The sequence below is a fragment of the Cajanus cajan genome, chromosome 3, assembly GCF_000230855.2.
Source record: "Cajanus cajan strain Asha chromosome 3, NIPB_CcT2T_4, whole genome shotgun sequence".
Taxonomy (NCBI): Eukaryota; Viridiplantae; Streptophyta; class Magnoliopsida; order Fabales; family Fabaceae; genus Cajanus; species Cajanus cajan.
Genome location: NC_138519.1, coordinates 17991208 through 18009717, shown reverse-complemented (window position 1 = coordinate 18009717; position 18510 = coordinate 17991208). Strand labels below are relative to the sequence as shown.

Here is an 18510-nt window from a genome sequence, read left to right as displayed (position 1 = left end):
ATGCTGTGATGACTAGGTGATAGTGCTGAGAAAATAATGTGAGGCTGTATTAGAGGTATATTGTTGAGCTGGAATCGATGAATTAAAATGTAAAACTTTATAGTATAGTGGAACTATAGAGGGTTGGGCCGAATCGTGAAAAAAATAAGTGTGTTGAATTGTTGTGCTGTGCTGTGCTATGATGTGCTGTGTTGTGCTGTGCTGAGTTGGGTGATATTATAGCCGCTAAGTCGGTGCTGTTATTAGCCACATATGTTGTGCTGTTATAGCCGCTAAGTCGGTGCTGTTGTTGCCGCTTTGCGGTGCTGTTAGGGCCACTTAAGTGGTGCTGTTATTGCTGCTAAGCAGTGCTGATATTGCTGCATTGCGGTGCTGATATTGTTGAGTGGTATAAGCTGTAGCTGTTGTTTATCATATTGCCATATATTTATATGTTGATTTTTAATTACACTAGCTTACCCTTTGTTATTTCCATGATGTTTGGACTGCAATGATCATACTATGTATGGGAGCAGAGCAGGGATAGGTGACGGACTAGTGGTGAGTCTTCAGCGGACCGGCGGAGCTGATTTTCTTTTGTGACTGTTTTGTTGTTGAGCTACTTGGGATAGTAGCATTGGATTGAAATTTTTGTACACTTTAACTTTGTTCAGATTGGACCATGTATATGTATATTCTAGACTCTATATGTATACAGTTGTTCTTTTCTGTGCGGCGTTTCTAGTGTGTTGTGCCATGTGTAGTGACCAGCCGGGTCGTTACACTTTAGTGGTATCAAAGCAGTTCGAGTCAGTGGAAATTCTTTGGGGCTGGTCCCTTTAGGCTTTTGTTGTGTTAGCTCTGTGTTGTGCTGTCTTGCTGTGATGTTTGCTGTGCTGAATTTGCTGTGATGATTTGTTATGCTGTTGATTGTTGTTTGGTTTAATTATTGTTTACTAAAGATGCTGTTACTTTTGTAGACAATGACTAGGACCAACGAGTAGATAGCTCGTGCCATAGAGATGATGGTTATAGCTATGCAACAACAAAATGCCTATTTTGCTAGGATGGAGGTTGAGAGAGCTGCAGCTGGTGCAGCAAGACCTACAGGGTCACAGGAGAGTCGGGACCTTGCTGAGTTCCAGAAATGCCATCCCCCACAATTCACGGGAGATGCGGATCTAGAGGCTGCTGACCGCTGGATATGTGATTTGGAGAAGATCTTTGCTGTTCTGGGATGTTCTCCAGAGAAAAGGCTGGCACATGCTGTGTATATGTTGGTGGGAGACGCTGAACATTGGTGGAGAGGCACCTATCAGATGCTTGCTGCTAGAGGAGTTACAGTTGATTGGGAGTGCTTCTAGACGGTATTTATGGGGAAGTACTTTCCAGAAAGCGTGAGGCATGCCAAGGAGGCAGAGTTTATGCGACTGCATCAGGGAGGGATGACAGTTTCTGAGTATGCGATGAAATTCGAGCACCTGGCTCGTTTTTATTCGCAAGGTATAGTTGAGGCCTGGAAATGCAGGAAATTTGCTGATGGGTTAAGATATGAGCTGAAGAAGGTGGTAACCGTGCTGTGAGGACTTCTGGGGGGCCATCTGGGTCCAAGAAGGGTGAGAGTCAGAGGAAGCCGTATGATAGGTCCCAACAACAGCAAGGGGGTTTTGTTATTCGATAATCTTCTAGTGCTGCTAGTGGGGGTAGACAGAGTGGAGGGCCACTCTGAGATGTTACAGGTGTGCTGGGCCCCATTTTGTCAGGGACTGTTGTCGCCACCGGCCCAAACGGGCCTCGGCGGTCGCGAAGACGGTCGAGCTCGCTTTTTATTTTAGTTTTGAAAATGTATTGGATTATTAGAACGACTTGTTCTCAAACTGAGACCTTGTCGATCTTATCCAATTTATTTATTAAATGTCTCACCAATCCATGTTAATCCCAAGCGGGACCCTCCATGGATTAGTGGTTTTCGTAGTAAAAGGGTTCGTGGAGTCGCCACCAATGTTTTACTCAAAACATTGGAAAAAGGGATAAGGCAATTGATTTTATAAATCAACTTTGGCCATTACAACCAGAGTTGGGTAAGGGAGTCGGTTACGCGTGGGGAAGGTGTTAGCACCCCACAGCGCCCCTTTCGGGTTCCCTATGACAGATTATTTCTAAAATAACAGTGTAAAATTACTAAATTACCCCTATTTATTCTAAGCAATTATAAATTAACTATCTACATGATGACAGTTTAAATATGCACACAGAAAGCAGTAAAAGGAAGGATTTTAAGAAGAAACCTTTGAAGCGTGCTTTTATATATTTCGTAAAACTGGGAAGCTTTTTGGCGTTCCCTCGCTCTACAAGCCCGCTCACTCCCTCCTATAAAATTTTGACTACGGAAATCCGGAGGATTTCCCTTCGACTAGGTTCGATCCTCAAGCAAAATGGCTCGGGGTTCAAGAACTTCGTCGGATCAACTCTCCGAGTGATTTCTAGGGCAGAACACTGCTCAAAAACCCCAGAATACTCAAGGAGAAGGTTGAAACTATGTTCAAAAGTGTGGAATGACGTCCAATTGACGTCATATTTATAGGGAATAGGCGCAATACGGGCTACAGATTCAATACGGCCGTATTGAAATTTTTGAACTTCAATACGGTCGTATTGAGTTCAATACGGCCGTATTGAAATTCAGAAATTTCAATGCGCCCGTATTGAGTTCACTGCGGCTGTATTGAAGCTTCAATACGGCCGTATTGATTTCAGTACGGCCGTATTTGAAGTTTCAGAAACTTCAATACACCGTATTGAGTTCACTGCGGCCGTGTTGAAGCTTCAATACGGCCGTATTAAGTTTAGTACGGCCGTATTGGGCTTCATTCCCTCCACTTCCTTATTTTAAGCTACTCTAAGACCTCTAAACCTACAGATAGCCATCCTATGGTCTTCTAGGAGTCCTTCTGGCTGACTTTCCTTCGATCTTTGAGGGTCTTCGAGTTTTATTTTCGACCCGGACAATTTTAGGGGTCTACAGCTGCCCCCCCTTTACTTAGTCGGACGGCCTTTTGGTGTACCGGCTGACAAGTAAAGGAGTTGACCCAATTGTCCGGGTGATGCGCCGACCTTCTGACTTGTAGCGTCTTCCGGTGGAAAATTGTCGAGTAGCCTCTCCAGGTTTTGCTTTGCTTGCTGCCCAAGCTGGAAGCTGTGAGTACCGCCTCTCCAGGCTTAGCTTCACTCTTTGTTCGAGCCGGAAGCTAAGTACCCTTGTGACAACGGTAAGCAGTGTGAGTTTCGCCTCTCCAGGCTTAGTCTCGCTCTTTGTTCGAGCCGGAAACTAAGCACCTTCGTGACGACGGTGAGCAGTGTGAGTTTCGCCTCTCCAGGCTTAGTCTCGCTCTTTGTTCGAGCCGGAAACTAAGCACCTTCGTGACGACGGTGAGCAGTGTGAGTTTCGCCTCTCCAGGCTTTGCTTTGCTTACTGCCCAAGCTGGAAGCTGCGAGTACTGCCTCTCCAGGCTTAGCTTCACTCTTTGTTCGAGCCGGAAGCTAAGTACCCTTGTGACAACGGTAAGCAGTGAGTACCTCCTTTCCAGAGATAGCTTCGCTCATTGCTCGAGCCGGAAGCTGCATACCTCCGTGTTTGTGACGACGGGGTAGCGTGAATATCTCCTTTTCAGGGATTTGTGATGATTTTGTCTCCACAGTCCACGATGCTGCTTCGACGGTTGTTTTTTGATTTTTGTGCCACTGAGGGCTGGATAACGCAGGGATCCGTCTAGGGGATGTGCAGTTACTCATAGGTTCTTGTGTCCCAACTTTCCATTGCGTAGTTGGTGCCCACTGGGGAATTTCTGATTCCTTTGGGGTGCAGACACAAAGATGCTCTTTCTGATGTGAGCGGTGCCTTATGATTGGCTGATGTCCTTTCGACGTTGGTGGAGTATCCAGGTTATCCTTGTTCGGGTGTCTCTTTTGGTTTTCTGATTTTGCTGCCTCTGTGTAGGCTGTTATCCACTGGGGGATTTTGTCGTTGATTTTGATTAGCCTCTTCTGTTAGGCATATCATCTTGATGTTCAATGATAGGCTGAGAGCCGGATTCCGCTTGGGGAATGATTATTGATCTTTTCGATTTTTCTCCTTTTGCAGGGATGCCTCTTGAGTAGGCGACTGGGGATTTGGGGATCTTATGTATCCCAGAGTATTTTTTAGGAAGCCTCTACAGGCTTAGCCTCACTCAACGCCTGAGTTGAAGAGCTATCTTCACTAAGGAAGTTTTAAAGTCCTTTGACTTGGATATTCTTCTTGGGCAATCGTGTTTCCATTAGGGACTTTGACGACCTTGCTTGATAGCTCTTGCTGGGGATTTTGAGTCCAAGAGCGTGAGTTGAGGTTTCTCTGGGGAGTATTATTTCTGCGAGCCTCTCCAGGCTCAATTATTCTGTTTACTGAGGAGTATTGTTTCGGCAAGCCTCTCCAGGCTCAGTTATTCTGTACAAACTGATGAGTATTGTTTCGGCAAGCCTCTCCAGGCTCAATTATTCTGAAGGAGTATTATTTCGACAAGCCTCTCCAGGCTCAATTATTCTGTGGGAGTATTGTTTCGGCAAGCCTCTCCAGGCTCAGTTATTCTGTACAAACTGATGAGTATTGTTTCGGCAAGCCTCTCCAGGCTCGGTTATTCTGCGGGAGTATTATTTCGGCAAGCCTCTCCAGGCTCAGTTATTCTGTGCAATCTTTTTGTTGGATTTTCTATATCCTTGCCTTTTTCATTTTCGGCTTTTTCTGTATTTTGCCTTTTCTTCTGATTTGGCTTTTTCTGTATTTTGCCTTTTTTATGTTTTTGGCTTTTGCTGTACAGAATTTAAATTGCTAGAGAATTTAAAATCAAACAGTGGAAATTTTCATTAAATAGAAAATAAGTTTGTACGAGAGAAATCAAAAGAAATCAAAAGATGGGACACAGCCCAAACAAACTAAATACATAAAAATTAAAGGAAGCAATCCGGTCTTCACTCATCGGCCGGCGGATCCTGAGGAGGAGTGGGGTAGTGGCTATGGAGCCAGACTGAGAGGTTGTCGAACCCCTGCACCAAGCTGTCTAGTCGAGTATCGGTACTCTGCTGCCATGTACCGACACTATGCTGAAAAGCATCGAATCGCGTGTCGATGCTCTGCTGAAAAGCATCGAATCGCGTGTCAATGCTTTGCTGCAGTGTGTCGAAGCGGGCGTTAAAGTATCCCCTGTCCGACCGTGATGTGCTGGCCTCTGGCTGCGGGGCGTCGCCTCCCTCAAAGTCGAGGTTGTTGAGGAGGTCGTCGAAGGTCTCGAGGCCATCTACTCGCACAAACCCCCCTCCTGGCGATCTAGCGATGATCTTCATGTTAATCAGGGTGGAGGCACCAATCAGCTTCGGCGCCAATGCCCCTGGCTCTGCACCATCGGGACATCCCCATGTCTCCGCCAGCCGTGAGAGGAGTGGGGCGACCAAGATGTACCCCTGTCTGGACTCTCCTCCCTCTCGTACCCCAAGCTTCTTCACGTGCTCGAGGAAGAAATATCCAGGATTGGCCTTCCGGCCGGTGGCCATGCAATATAAGGCCAGCAGATCCGGCCGTGTAATCGACTCCGGACTCTTGGACCTGCCATGAATAGTACTGGTGAGGATCTTGTGACAGATCCTAAGAGCAGTCGGGAGCCGGGAGCCCTTCACCCCTGAATGATAATCCCGTCGGCCAGTGAGCAAACTCCACATCTCAACCGGAGTCCACTGATCAGGCCACTCGCATATGGCATCTCGGAATGCCAGCTGATCAGTGCGGCTGAAAAACCCTGCCTGGACGTTGAACTCGTCCAACGTCAGCGAGCGATATCCTTCATTCATCCAGAAATCCACCGCGCAAACATCCTCCCCATAGATGTTAGTCGACTCCGTGACGCCGACTGTAGCCAAGAACTCCTTTGTGGCCGTCAAATATAGCTGGGATGGTGGATTAAGGAGAAATCCCCATCCTATGGCGTTGAAGTAGCTCCTGACATCATTCTCCAAGCCCACTGCTCGGAGAAGCTCAAAGTCGAGCACCCTTGACGGCTCGATGGTGAACGTCTCTATAAACTGTAGCCGGTCCCGGTGTCGATCTGTCATTACACGTCTGGCCGGGGCTCTCTGCCTTTTGCAAGAAGATTCTGCCATTTCTGATAATCTTTGTAGGAATGCACTCACAAGCAAGGAATGTGGAGAATGAAGAAAGGTATGCAAAATGAGGGAGGGGAGGTCTTATTTATAGGCAAAATTCCGCCAATACGGCCCGTATTGGATTCAATACGGCCGTATTGGCCTTTCCGTTGATGTACAAAGTTTACAATCAATATGGACCGTATTGGATTCAATACGACCGTATTGGGGTTCAGTACGGGCGTACTGGATTTTAATACGCCCGTATTGGAGTTGAAACGTTGTACTTAACGTTAACTCCAATATGACCGTATTAATACCAATACGGGCGTATTGGATTTTTCTGATTTTTGATTTTTTTTTTTTTTTTTTTTTTAATATAAACAGAGAATAAGTGATTTTCTAGTACACCTATCATCTGTATGCATGTATGCAAATGAGATGCACCTAATTCTATTTGATTTACTTTTCAAAAGAATTAACCGATGCGTTTCTCTGTTTGGATTTTTGCCATTCCTCTAGACGGGCTGTGTGCTGCCGATTTCTGTAACCGAGGAATGATGCGTATTATATTTGAGATTTGGTGTCATCAACCAAATGATCCTTCCCTTTCTTTAGAAGATGTGTCAACCCTCCTATTGACCACTATATCTCCATGTTTCCACTAGATTATTCAAAAATCGTTGGGACAAGAGAGAAAAGAAGGAAAGGGTATATTTTTCAAAAGTTTGTGTTTTAGAGGGGATTATTTTATTTTTTGAAAAATGGATTTTGTAAGAATTGCTGGCCAATGGTAGGCTTAAGTGTTTAGGTTTGTTCGATTAAACACTTATGAGATTAAGCACATCTTTGTTATTAATGATTGTGCTTTGACAACTTGGATAGCTTTTCTTGAGCCCCTTGTTGAATTCAATTGATGGTATCATCATGGATTTATTATGTTTTTTCTTTTTTTGACGGCCCTAACTTTTGCCTAAAACACCCATTTGTGATGTCTTAGCGAGCTTTTGTCTTTGTTCATTTTTGCAACCCTAACTTTTGCCTAGGTCACCCTTTTGTGGTATTCCTAGCGGGTCTTTTGCTCTTATTTTTGCGCAGTCCCCTTTTTGGGTTTCCTGCCGAGCTTTTTGTCTTTAGGATTTCTTTATCCATGATGGCACTTATTAAGGCCAAGAAAAGGTGCTCCAAGCTATCATGCACATTTCCACATAAAAATGATGCGGGTTTATTGATTATTAAGACGATTTTAACCTCACTTATGTTTATTCAAACAGGGTTAAATAATGTGGTCTAGAGATTTATTGCAAGCAAGAAAAGAAGCAATAAGAAATAATGAAGAATGATTTTATTATAATCATAGCGGAAACATGTGCCCTATCGAGGCTCGGGGGTCGGGCTGTCCCCGAGGAGTGATCTCTAATAGTCACTGAATTTACACATCCCTATTAGAAGGAAAAGGACACTTGATGACGACAGCTGGCCTTGACGTTTGTGAACCAGCCTTCCTAAAGATCTGGCTTAAAGAACGTCGAGAAGGATCTTGATTCCTCTTCGTTCTTTGATCTTTAACAGGGTTGTATCCTAACCCTTGTTTCCCCGGATTGTCCTTGATAATGGGTAGCTCCGGGATTCCTTGGGAGTCCTTGCCTAATCCTTGTCCTGGCAAGTATCCGTTCTTTGTGAGCATATGAGCTACCTTCTTCATTTCTCGGGGAAACGTTTCAACATTGGCGATTTCCAATGCTTGGAAGGCGGTTTCCAAAGCTTCCTCTGCTGCATCCACATAAGGTATGTTGGATGGCTTACTGATGAGTATGTCATCTTCAGCTTGCACGGTCACCAGTTTGTCACCCACGATGAACTTGACTTTCTGGTGGAGCGTAGAGGGTACAGCTTTCGCATCATGAATCCAAGGTCGGCCGAGGAGACAGCTGTATGCAGGAGTAATGTCCATTATTTGAAATTCGACGTTAAAGATAGTGGGTCCGATTTGGATTGGAAGACTGACTTCTCCCACCACTTCTCTTTTAGAGCCGTCGAAAGCTCGAACGATCATGTTGCTTGGGCGCATTTGGACTCCCTTGATTGCCATCTGATCGAACGTTCTTTTTGGCATCACGTTCAAGGAAGATCCATTATCCACCAAGACCTTCGCGATGTGATACTCCTTGCACTTTACAGAGATGTGCAAGGGCTTGTTATGGTGCGGTCCCTCGGTGGGGATCTCTTCATCTGTGAAGGTGAGGTGATCATTAGCCGTGATGTGACTAACAATCCCCTCAAATTTGTCTTGGGATATGGTGTGTGATACATACGCCTCGTTCAAGACTTTCAACAGAGCTTGCCGATGCGGTTCGGAGCTTAGGATCAACGACAACAAAGTGATCTTTGCTGGTGTCTTGTGAAGTTGATCCACAATGCAGTACTCGCTCTGTCTGATGAATTTTAACAGTTCATCAGTCTCCTCCTCGGATTCTTTTTCCTCGGTTTTATCTTTTCCTTTTTCTTTATTCTTGGGAGCTTTATCATGAAGATCTTCGGGAGTGTAGATCCTGCCACTCCTAGTCATGCCCCCAAGTCCAGCGATATTGGAGATATCACTGTCGGCAGAAGTATGGATGTCGTATATCCATGGCACAGCCTTATTCGATTCGTAAGGGAAAGGTCTTGGAGCGACAATCCTTAACGGCGTGGGACTTTCCCCTTTTTCTGTCTTGATTACCAACAACGGCGTCGTCGTGTGTTAGCTTTGCGCAGTTGTTGGTTTGCATTTTATCACAAATGGCGTGCGATCCATTCTGAACATACGCATCGATTAATTCTTTCTTTTTATTAATCTTTATTATTAATTACTAGGAGAGATAAATGCAAAATGAATGACTAATGAGATGCAAAGGCAATAAATCTCAAAAATACGATTTTATTCATTAAAGAAAGTGTACAACTTTTATACAATGCTTTGAAGCAATTTTTTACAATAAGAGAAAAGCCGGTAAAAACCCACAGGCGGGTTCATATTTCTTTGCCATTCATCTTCGGCTTCCTCGACATGACGACCCATTGCTTCAATCTGCGTATGGACCGCTTGGCTCATATCGTCACTGATTTTCTGAGCCTCCTTCGCTTTCTGAGTATAGTAGTTGATCATGGCCTGTAGCTCATTAAGCTCGTCTTCGGCTCGATCCTTCTCCTCTTGGAGTTTGGCCATTTGTGCCAATCCTTCCCTTTCCTTTCTGCGGAAATCGGAAAGGTTTGCGGCTTGTCGTTGAGCGACTTCCCGCCATTGCTGTGCGTCGGATCGAGTCAGAAACAAATCATCTTGCATGTCCTTGATCAACTGTGCCTGCTTTGCATGCTCGGCTTCAAGGCGTGCTATCTTCACATTGACTTCTTGGAGTTGACTACTCGGTTCAACCTTTGGCATTTTGGATGCCCGAGTAGTCTCCTCGTTGAGGTTAGCACACTCATCCTTGAGCCGCTCTATCTCATGGTCCTTCTTCTTGCATTGCCTTTGAAGACCATCAATGGTGAAACTGGATTCTTCGTTTTTCTCTTCAAGAACTCTCATCTGAGCTCCCATGATTTCCAGTTTCTTGGTCAAGGCGTCGACCTGTTCTTGCAACACCCTCCTTGTAGTCGTGGTTGCACAAGAGGTGGATGGTTGTGACACCCCCCTCTCATTCCTCCATTTCTCGTAATCAATGGAAACGGACACCCGAGGCTTTTCAAGCTCGAGATCTCCCTCATAGGTTGGTCTCTCCCACGCTCTTATAACAGCGTGCATATCTCTCTGATGCTCGGGATCGAAAGAGAAACACAACCCTCCCAGCTCCTCTATGGTAGGAATGATTTGGGTCCTCATTAGTTGCCTCATAACCAATTTAGGTGAGTAGGTTATGCAACCTCTGAGGCCCATCAACGGTATGCTCGAATAACTGCCGCATCTTGTCAACACATGGCTCGGACGGAACCAAGGGCAAACCCACGTGAAGTGCTCGATACTCCACTGTTCCATCTCATCCTTCCACTCGGAAGCATATCGGTGGCAGACGGGGATCTTTGAGAAGCTTCTCAACGGATCGGGCAAAGTCCCCATGTGACTAGAGGCGTAGAAATGTGTGATGCCCCACACATATAACAAGGAGGTGCAGCATCGGATGATCTTCCCTTGCTTCTGTTGAGATAGATGAACAGATAGCAAGGTGTCGGCAAGAATAGCGGGCACGGGACTCTTCATATGCACGTCCCAAGCAAAGAAAGCGTTCATCGCAGCATGGTCCACTGTGTTAGCGTGAAAGGGGAATAGGATCGTCCCAAACACAGCTAACGCAAGAGTCTTGTTGAAAGCTAACCAATCTCCCTCACCAGCCAAGGAAGAAAGGTGGTCTTCGATCATAGCAAGCTTCCAACCCTTGATACTGCCGTTCCCTACTAAGGCAGCTGATCGTAGTGGTAGTTTGACCTGAGTGGCTACTCTCTCTACGGCCACATGGTTCCCCTGAAAAAGGTAGACCCCAGCTGATTTAGGCCACCGTAACATGAGCTCGTACTCCTCTAGAGTAGGAACCAGGTCAAACTGGGGGAACTCAAAACAGTGCAGATCGGGACTCCAGAAGTGAACCAATGCCCTCAGGAAAGCTGGATCCACACAAATCCTCATCAAATCGAGAACTCGCCCATAAGATTTCTCAAACTCAACGCGAGCCTCTCTTGACATCAAGGTACAGAGGTGATCCAACCTCTCAGCACGGTATAATAGGAAGTCCACTTTCTTTAATGGCCTTTGCACCTCCCTAGACCTCTCCATAATCTACAATACAATGCATGATATGAGATGATGGCGATGAATATGCATGCATAGTGTTTATTGAACTAAGCATTATCATGTTTTCGGGATGTCCCTAAGATGATGCATGATATTGCTTGGTTTTGGGTAAATATCATTTTTCTTTGTTTTTTTGAATATATATTTTGTATCTTTTTTGTATTTTTTGGGTGAAAAGGGAAACTACCTATATGAATGCAATGGAGGCAGATGTTAACACCATGTACTAGTAAATCTTTATTTCTATTTATTCTTATTTTTTATTGTAAACAAGAATGTTGTATGTTTAAAAGGTGCAAATATATGCTCATACAATGTCACATAAAAAATGCACACACAATTCACTCATCCACGAACAGTCACGAGCGAATCACGAGGTAGGGGTATCCTGCAGAAATGGTGCATATTCAAGGTAGGTTCTAACTGTTCTCACCAGTCCAAGGCCCCCAAGGTGCCCCCATTATAGGGACCCAATTCCTCTCATCGTAGGTCGATGGAAAGCTCCAACGCACCGTCGGACTCAAGTTCATGGTTATCACCTTGAGTGATGTTTTCCGACAACGGTCTACGGGCACCTATAGACCCATTCGACAACCGGCCGTACTAACATCCACTCCCTATGGTTAATCACTCATGCCCCCGGGTATAGAGGGAACTGTTGTGTGCAAAGGTTTGTGTGCAGTTTGTATTTCAAACAATTGCGTAAATTTAAAAATACAACAGTTATTAAAGCCAAATAGATAAACATGTTATCATACAAGTGAGGGGTAATAAAGTAATTTTAACTATTATTTGTTAAAATAATCTGTCACTAAATGGGACTGACTCTCGAGGCTTCCCCAGTGGAGTCGCCATCTGTCGCCACCGGCCCAAACGGGCCTCGGCGGTCGCGAAGACGGTCGAGCTCGCTTTTTATTTTAGTTTTGAAAATGTATTGGATTATTAGAACGACTTGTTCTCAAACTGAGACCTTGTCGATCTTATCCAATTTATTTATTAAATGTCTCACCAATCCATGTTAATCCCAAGCGGGACCCTCCATGGATTAGTGGTTTTCGTAGTAAAAGGGTTCGTGGAGTCGCCACCAATGTTTTACTCAAAACATTGGAAAAAGGGATAAGGCAATTGATTTTATAAATCAACTTTGGCCATTACAACCAGAGTTGGGTAAGGGAGTCGGTTACGCGTGGGGAAGGTGTTAGCACCCCACAGCGCCCCTTTCGGGTTCCCTATGACAGATTATTTCTAAAATAACAGTGTAAAATTACTAAATTACCCCTATTTATTCTAAGCAATTATAAATTAACTATCTACATGATGACAGTTTAAATATGCACACAGAAAGCAGTAAAAGGAAGGATTTTAAGAAGAAACCTTTGAAGCGTGCTTTTATATATTTCATAAAACTGGGAAGCTTTTTGGCGTTCCCTCGCTCTACAAGCCCGCTCACTCCCTCCTATAAAATTTTGACTACGGAAATCCGGAGGATTTCCCTTCGACTAGGTTCGATCCTCAAGCAAAATGGCTCGGGGTTCAAGAACTTCGTCGGATCAACTCTCCGAGTGATTTCTAGGGCAGAACACTGCTCAAAAACCCCAGAATACTCAAGGAGAAGGTTGAAACTATGTTCAAAAGTGTGGAATGACGTCCAATTGACGTCATATTTATAGGGAATAGGCGCAATACGGGCTACAGATTCAATACGGCCGTATTGAAATTTTTGAACTTCAATACGGTCGTATTGAGTTTAATACGGCCGTATTGAAATTCAGAAATTTCAATGCGCCCGTATTGAGTTCACTGCGGCTGTATTGAAGCTTCAATACGGCCGTATTGATTTCAGTACGGCCGTATTTGAAGTTTCAGAAACTTCAATACACCGTATTGAGTTCACTGCGGCCGTGTTGAAGCTTCAATACGGCCGTATTAAGTTTAGTACGGCCGTATTGGGCTTCATTCCCTCCACTTCCTTATTTTAAGCTACTCTAAGACCTCTAAACCTACAGATAGCCATCCTATGGTCTTCTAGGAGTCCTTCTGGCTGACTTTTCTTCGATCTTTGAGGGTCTTCGAGTTTTATTTCCGACCCGGACAATTTTAGGGGTCTACAGTTGTCCACACACGGAGAGCCGTTGTTTCATATGTCATCAGATGGGCCACGAGTCGGCCAACTGTCCTACTAGGAGCAGACCAGAGAGGAGCACTCACATGAGTGATGTGCAGAGGTCTGATACTTAGAGGAGTAGTGCACAAAGAGCTGATACTCAGAGGGGTGACAGACTTGCTACTACTGGTAGGGTATTTGCCTTGACGGGTGCTGAGGCTTCGACTTCTTCTGATCTTGTGAAGGGGAAGGGCAAAGCTGTTGGTAAGGATGTGATGATTCTCTTTGACTCTGGTGCTACGCATTCCTTTATATCTTATGCATGTGCTGCTATGTTGAGTGTGCCTGTGTGTGATTTGGGGTTGAGATTGCTTGTGTCGATGCCCGCTTCTGCTTCGGTAGTTGCTTCCGAGTTGTGTATTGGTTGTCCAATTGTGGTGAATGAGAAGAGGTATAAGGTGAACTTGATCTGTTTACCTTTGGTGGACATCGACATAATCTTAGGGATGGATTGGTTGTTTGCCAATCACATTCTTATAGATTGTGCCAATAGGAGGTTGATTTTCCCTCGGGAGGAGGATGAGTTGTTGATCTCAGCTGGCCAAGCTGAGTCGTTGCTGAGAGATGGAGTAGAATGTTATCTTCTGCTTGCTGCTATGAGTGTGGAGACCGAGAGGGTCATAGCGGATATTGAGGTAGTGAGGGATTTTGCTGATGTTTTCCCGGATGAGGTGCCTAGGTTGCCTCCTGTTAGGGAGATGGAGTTTATCATTGACTTGGTTCCAGGTGCGGGACCAGTGTCGGTAGCTCCCTAGAGGATGGCTCCTGCTGAGCTAGTTGAGCTGAAGGGTCAGTTGGAGGACCTGTTGGAAAAGCAGTTGGTGCGGCCGAGTGTTTCGCCCTGGGGTGCTCCGGTGTTATTGGTAAGGAAAAAGGATGGAGGTAGTCGACTGTGTGTTGATTACCGGCAGCGGAACAAGTTGACCATTAAGAACAAATATCCACTTCCCCGGATAGATGACTTAATGGATCAACTGAGGAGAGCATCGGTGTTTTCCAAGATTAACTTGAGGTCAGGCTATCATCAGATTAGGGTGAAGGAGGGTGACGTACCGAAGACTGCTTTCAGGACTAGGTATGGTCACTATGAATATGTTGTGATGTCGTTCGGTGTGACCAACGCCCCCGCAGTGTTCATGGACTACATGAACAGGATCTTCCGGCCGTTCTTGGATAAGTTTGTTGTAGTGTTCATTGATGACATCTTGATTTATTCAAGGACCCGGGAAGAGCACGGTGAGCACTTGAGGATAGTGCTGGAGATTTTGAAGGCGAAGCAGCTGTATGCTAAGCTTTCAAAATGCGAGTTCTGGTTGGATGAGGTGAAGTTCTTGGGACATGTGATCTCAGCCGAGGGGATTGCTGTTGATTCGGCTAAGGTGGTGTCGGTGTTGCAGTGGGAACGTCCAAGGACTGTCACAGATATTAAGAGTTTTGTGGGTTTAGCGGGTTACTATCGAAGGTTCATTGAAGGATTCTCTAAGATAGTAGCGCCTCTAACCCAGCTGAGATGGAAGGAGTAGCCGTTCATCTGGACAGATGCATGTGAGCAGAGTTTTGAGGAGTTAAAGCAGAGATTGACCACTTCTCCTGTGCTGGTGTTGCCGGATTCTGGTGAGCCTTTTGATGTGTACTCTGATGCTTCTCACCAGGGTCTGGGGTGTGTGTTGATGCAAAACAGGAGAGTGGTGGCGTATGCTTCAAGGAAACTGAAGAATCATGAAAAGAATTATCCTACTCATGACCTGGAGTTAGCAGTTGTGGTGTTTGCCTTGAAGATATGGAGGCATTACTTGTATGGCGCTCGGTTCAGCGTCTTCAGTGATCACAAGAGTCTGAAGTACTTGTTTGATCAGAAGGAGCTGAACATGAGGCAGAGGCGGTGGATGGAGTTTCTAAAGGATTATGATTTTCAGTTGATGTATCATCCGGGCAAGGCCAATGTGGTGGCAGATGCGCTGAGTAGGAAAACCATCCACATGACAAGTATGATGATGAAGGAGCTGAAGCTGGTTGAGAAGTTCAGAGATTTGAATCTCTATGTAGAGTTAGCTCAGGATCACATTAGTTGTGGGAGGATTACCATAACTAATGAGTTCTTGAGGCAGGTTGGACTTAAGCAGTTGTAAGACGTCGTGCTGGTGAAGCTTCTTGGATTGCTGGGTACTGAGAAGGCTGTAGGCTTTGAGCTGGGAGAAGATGGAATCTTGAGGTTTAATGGCAAAATTTGCCTACCTCAGGATGTTGAGCTGAAGAGAGTTGTGTTGGAGGAAGGTCACAAGAGCAGACTTAGCATACACCCGGGTATGACTAAGATGTACCAAGACCTCAAAAAGACTTTCTGGTGGTCTGGTATGAAGAGGGAGATAGCTGAGTATGTGGCAGCCTATCTGACCTGTCAGAAGGCAAAGGTTGAGCATCAGAAGCCGAGTGGGTTGATGCAACAGATTGAGATTCCCGAGTGGAAATGGGATAGCATTACTATGGATTTTATTGTGGGGTTGCCTAGGTCAGCTAGGAATAGTGATGCTATCTAGGTGATTGTTGACCGGTTGACCAAGTGTGCGCATTTCTTTCCTGTCAACATCAAGTGGTCCTTGGAGAAGCTGACGCAGTTGTATGTAAGGGAGATAGTACGGTTGCACGGGGTGCCTTCTAGTATTATCTCCGACCGAGATCCGAGGTTCACTTCCAGATTTTGGCGGAGTCTACATCATGCCCTAGGCACGAAGCTGAAGCTGAGTTCTGCTTATCATCCACAGACAGATGGTCAGTCAGAAAGGACAATCCATTCCTTGGAGGATCTACTGAGGGCCTGTGTGTTAGACCACTTGGGTAGCTGGGAGGAGGTCCTACTGCTGGTGGAGTTTACTTATAACAACAGTTTTCATGCTACCATTGGAATGGCACCGTATGAAGCCTTATATGGCAGGAGATGTAGGACTCCTCTATGCTGGTACCAGGATGGTGAGTCAGTGGTTGTAGGACCGGAGCTGATTCTACAGACCACTGAAAAGGTGAAGATGATACAGGAGAAGATGAAGACTGCTCAGAGTAGGCAGAAATCATATGCTGACAAAAGGCGTAAGCCTTTGGAGTTTGCCGAGGGGGAGCATGTGTTTCTGAAGGTGACTCCGACTTCTGGTGTGGGCAGAGCGCTGAAGGCAAGGAAGTTGACACCGAGGTTTGTGGGTCCCTATCAGATCATACAGCGTGTAGGTCCAGTTGCTTATTGGTTGGCTTTGCCACCGTCTCTTTCAAACCTACACGATGTATTTCATGTGTCTCAGCTGAGGAAGTATATTCATGACCCTAGTCATGTGGTGGAGTTGGACGATGTACGAGTGAGGGAAAACCTGACATATGAAAAGTTGCCAGTAGCCGTAGTGGATCATAAGCTGAAGGAGCTGAGGGGCAAGTCCATTGCCCTGGTGAAAGTCCTGTGGGATGCGGTTACCGGTGAGGCTACTTGGGAAGTGGAACAGCAGTGCCGGGAGCGATATCCGTTTCTTTTCCCAAGTAAGTCTATTTTCGGGGAAGAAAACTCCTGTTGTTGGGGAGGTTGTGAGACCCCCTTCCTTCCTTCCTTTCCCCAACTCTCTTTCACTCTCTATTCTCACTCACCTCTCTTTACACTCTCCTTTCCCGGTTTCCTTTTCTCTGATCTTGGCTGGCTGTGGTGATCTTAGGAGCTGAGTAGTGGTGTTGGGTTGCTAGCCGAGCTGTGTGGAATTCCTCCCAAGCCATTCTTCTTCTTCTCTCCATTTTCATCATCCCGAAGCTCGGAATCTTCTACCGAGGTAAGGGAAGCTAGTTATTTTGGCTGTTTTCGACTTGGAATGAGCTTTAGATACTCCTATGTTGCTTGTTGTGGAATGATTTCTGGCTGAGATGGATTAAAATTGAATTTTTGGGGTTTCGGAACTTTGAAGAAATTTCAGGGTTTTTGATGATTTGTGTTTGCATGTTGAAAATGAGCTGTTTTTATTGATATTTGATGAGAATGGAAACTTTTGGCTGGATTGCATGTAGTTTTGCTGTTAAGCTTTGCAGGATTTGGAAGATTTTTGAACTTGGGGAGAGTTACTGATGAGTTCGCGCTGGGCGCTGTTCTTCGCGTCGGGCGTGCGACCACCAGGAGACTCCGTTTAGGCAAGCCGCCGGGCGCAAAGCTGTGTGCACCGAGCGAGCTTGCAAATGGGAGTCTCTGGTTGGCCCGCGCCGGGCGTGACTTGGGCGGCGCCGGGCGCGATATCAATGGTGACACGTTTTGGGTACTATGGTGCCGCGCTAGGCGCGCGTTTGGACTCGCTGGCCGCGGAGGCTCCTTGGGAGTCTTTGCCAAGAGAGCGCTGGGCGCAATGCGAATTGCGCCGGGTGCGAGACCTTAGTAGGTCTCTGCCTTCCCCACGCTGGGCGCGGGTTAGGCCACGCTGAGCGCACGAGACTCCTTAGAGTCTTTGCCTGGCAGGCGCTGGGCACAATTAGAATTGCGTCAGGCGCGTGAGAGCCCTGAACTCTCGGGTTGAGTCTCGCCGGGCGCGAGATATCTTGCGCTGGGCGCGATGGCCCCTGGTGCTCTCGGGTTGAGCTGCACTAGGCGCGACCTCGAGTGCGCCGGGCGCGAAAGGAGATATTGAAATATATGATGTTGGCTGTTGAATTGTGCTGAGATTGTTAATCAATGTTATTATATGATGAACTAAGTTGTATTTGATGAATATGCTGTGATGACTAGGTGATAGTGTTGAGAAAATAATGTGAGGCTGTATTGGAGGTATATTGTTGAGCTGGAATCGATGAATTAAAATGTAAAATTTTATAGTATAGTGGAACTATAGAGGGTTGGGCCGAATCGTGAAAAAAATAAGTGTGTTGAATTGATGTGTTGTGCTGTGCTATGTTGTGTTGTGTTGTGCTGTGCTGAGTTGGGTGATATTATAGTCGCTAAGTCGGTGCTGTTATTAGCCACATATGTGGTACTGTTATATCCGCTAAGTCGGTGCTGTTGTTGCCGCTTTGCAATGCTGTTAGGGCCACTTAAGTGGTGTTGTTATTGCTGCTAAGCAGTGCTGATATTGCCGCATTGCGGTGCTGATATTGTTGAGTGGTATAAGCTGTAGCTGTTGTTTATCATATTGCCATATATTTATATGTTGATTTTTAATTACACTAGCATACCCTTTGTTGTTTCCATGATGTTTGGACTGCAATGATCATACTGTGACACCGTTCTACCCCATAATAGATAAGTAACAACAATAAGAATAATTCAATAAATATAACATCAAGAAGGGTCCACATATTTTAATAAAAACTCATAGGTTCACAAGTCTTGAAATAAATAGAAATAATAATAATAATAATAATAAAG

The 18510-nt window shown here is 45.5% G+C and overlaps 2 protein-coding genes across 2 annotated transcripts; both read left to right on the top strand.

The window, feature by feature from the left end:
* Window positions 1–13351: 13351 nt before the first annotated feature.
* On the top strand, window positions 13352–13883 carry LOC145956119 (uncharacterized). The gene is made up of 3 exons (XM_083071679.1): window positions 13352–13527; window positions 13630–13807; window positions 13863–13883. Exons 1-3 carry the CDS (start codon window positions 13352–13354, stop codon window positions 13881–13883), a joined length of 375 nt encoding a protein of 124 aa, XP_082927805.1.
* An 11-nt stretch (window positions 13884–13894) lies between these two features.
* LOC145956118 (uncharacterized) lies at window positions 13895–18212 on the top strand. Its single transcript, XM_083071678.1, has 7 exons — window positions 13895–14018; window positions 14487–14572; window positions 15899–16153; window positions 16291–16320; window positions 16427–16655; window positions 17190–17245; window positions 18171–18212. The coding sequence occupies exons 1-7, from the start codon at window positions 13895–13897 to the stop codon at window positions 18210–18212; spliced, it is 822 nt and encodes a 273-aa protein (XP_082927804.1).
* The last annotated feature ends 298 nt before the right edge of the window (window positions 18213–18510 follow it).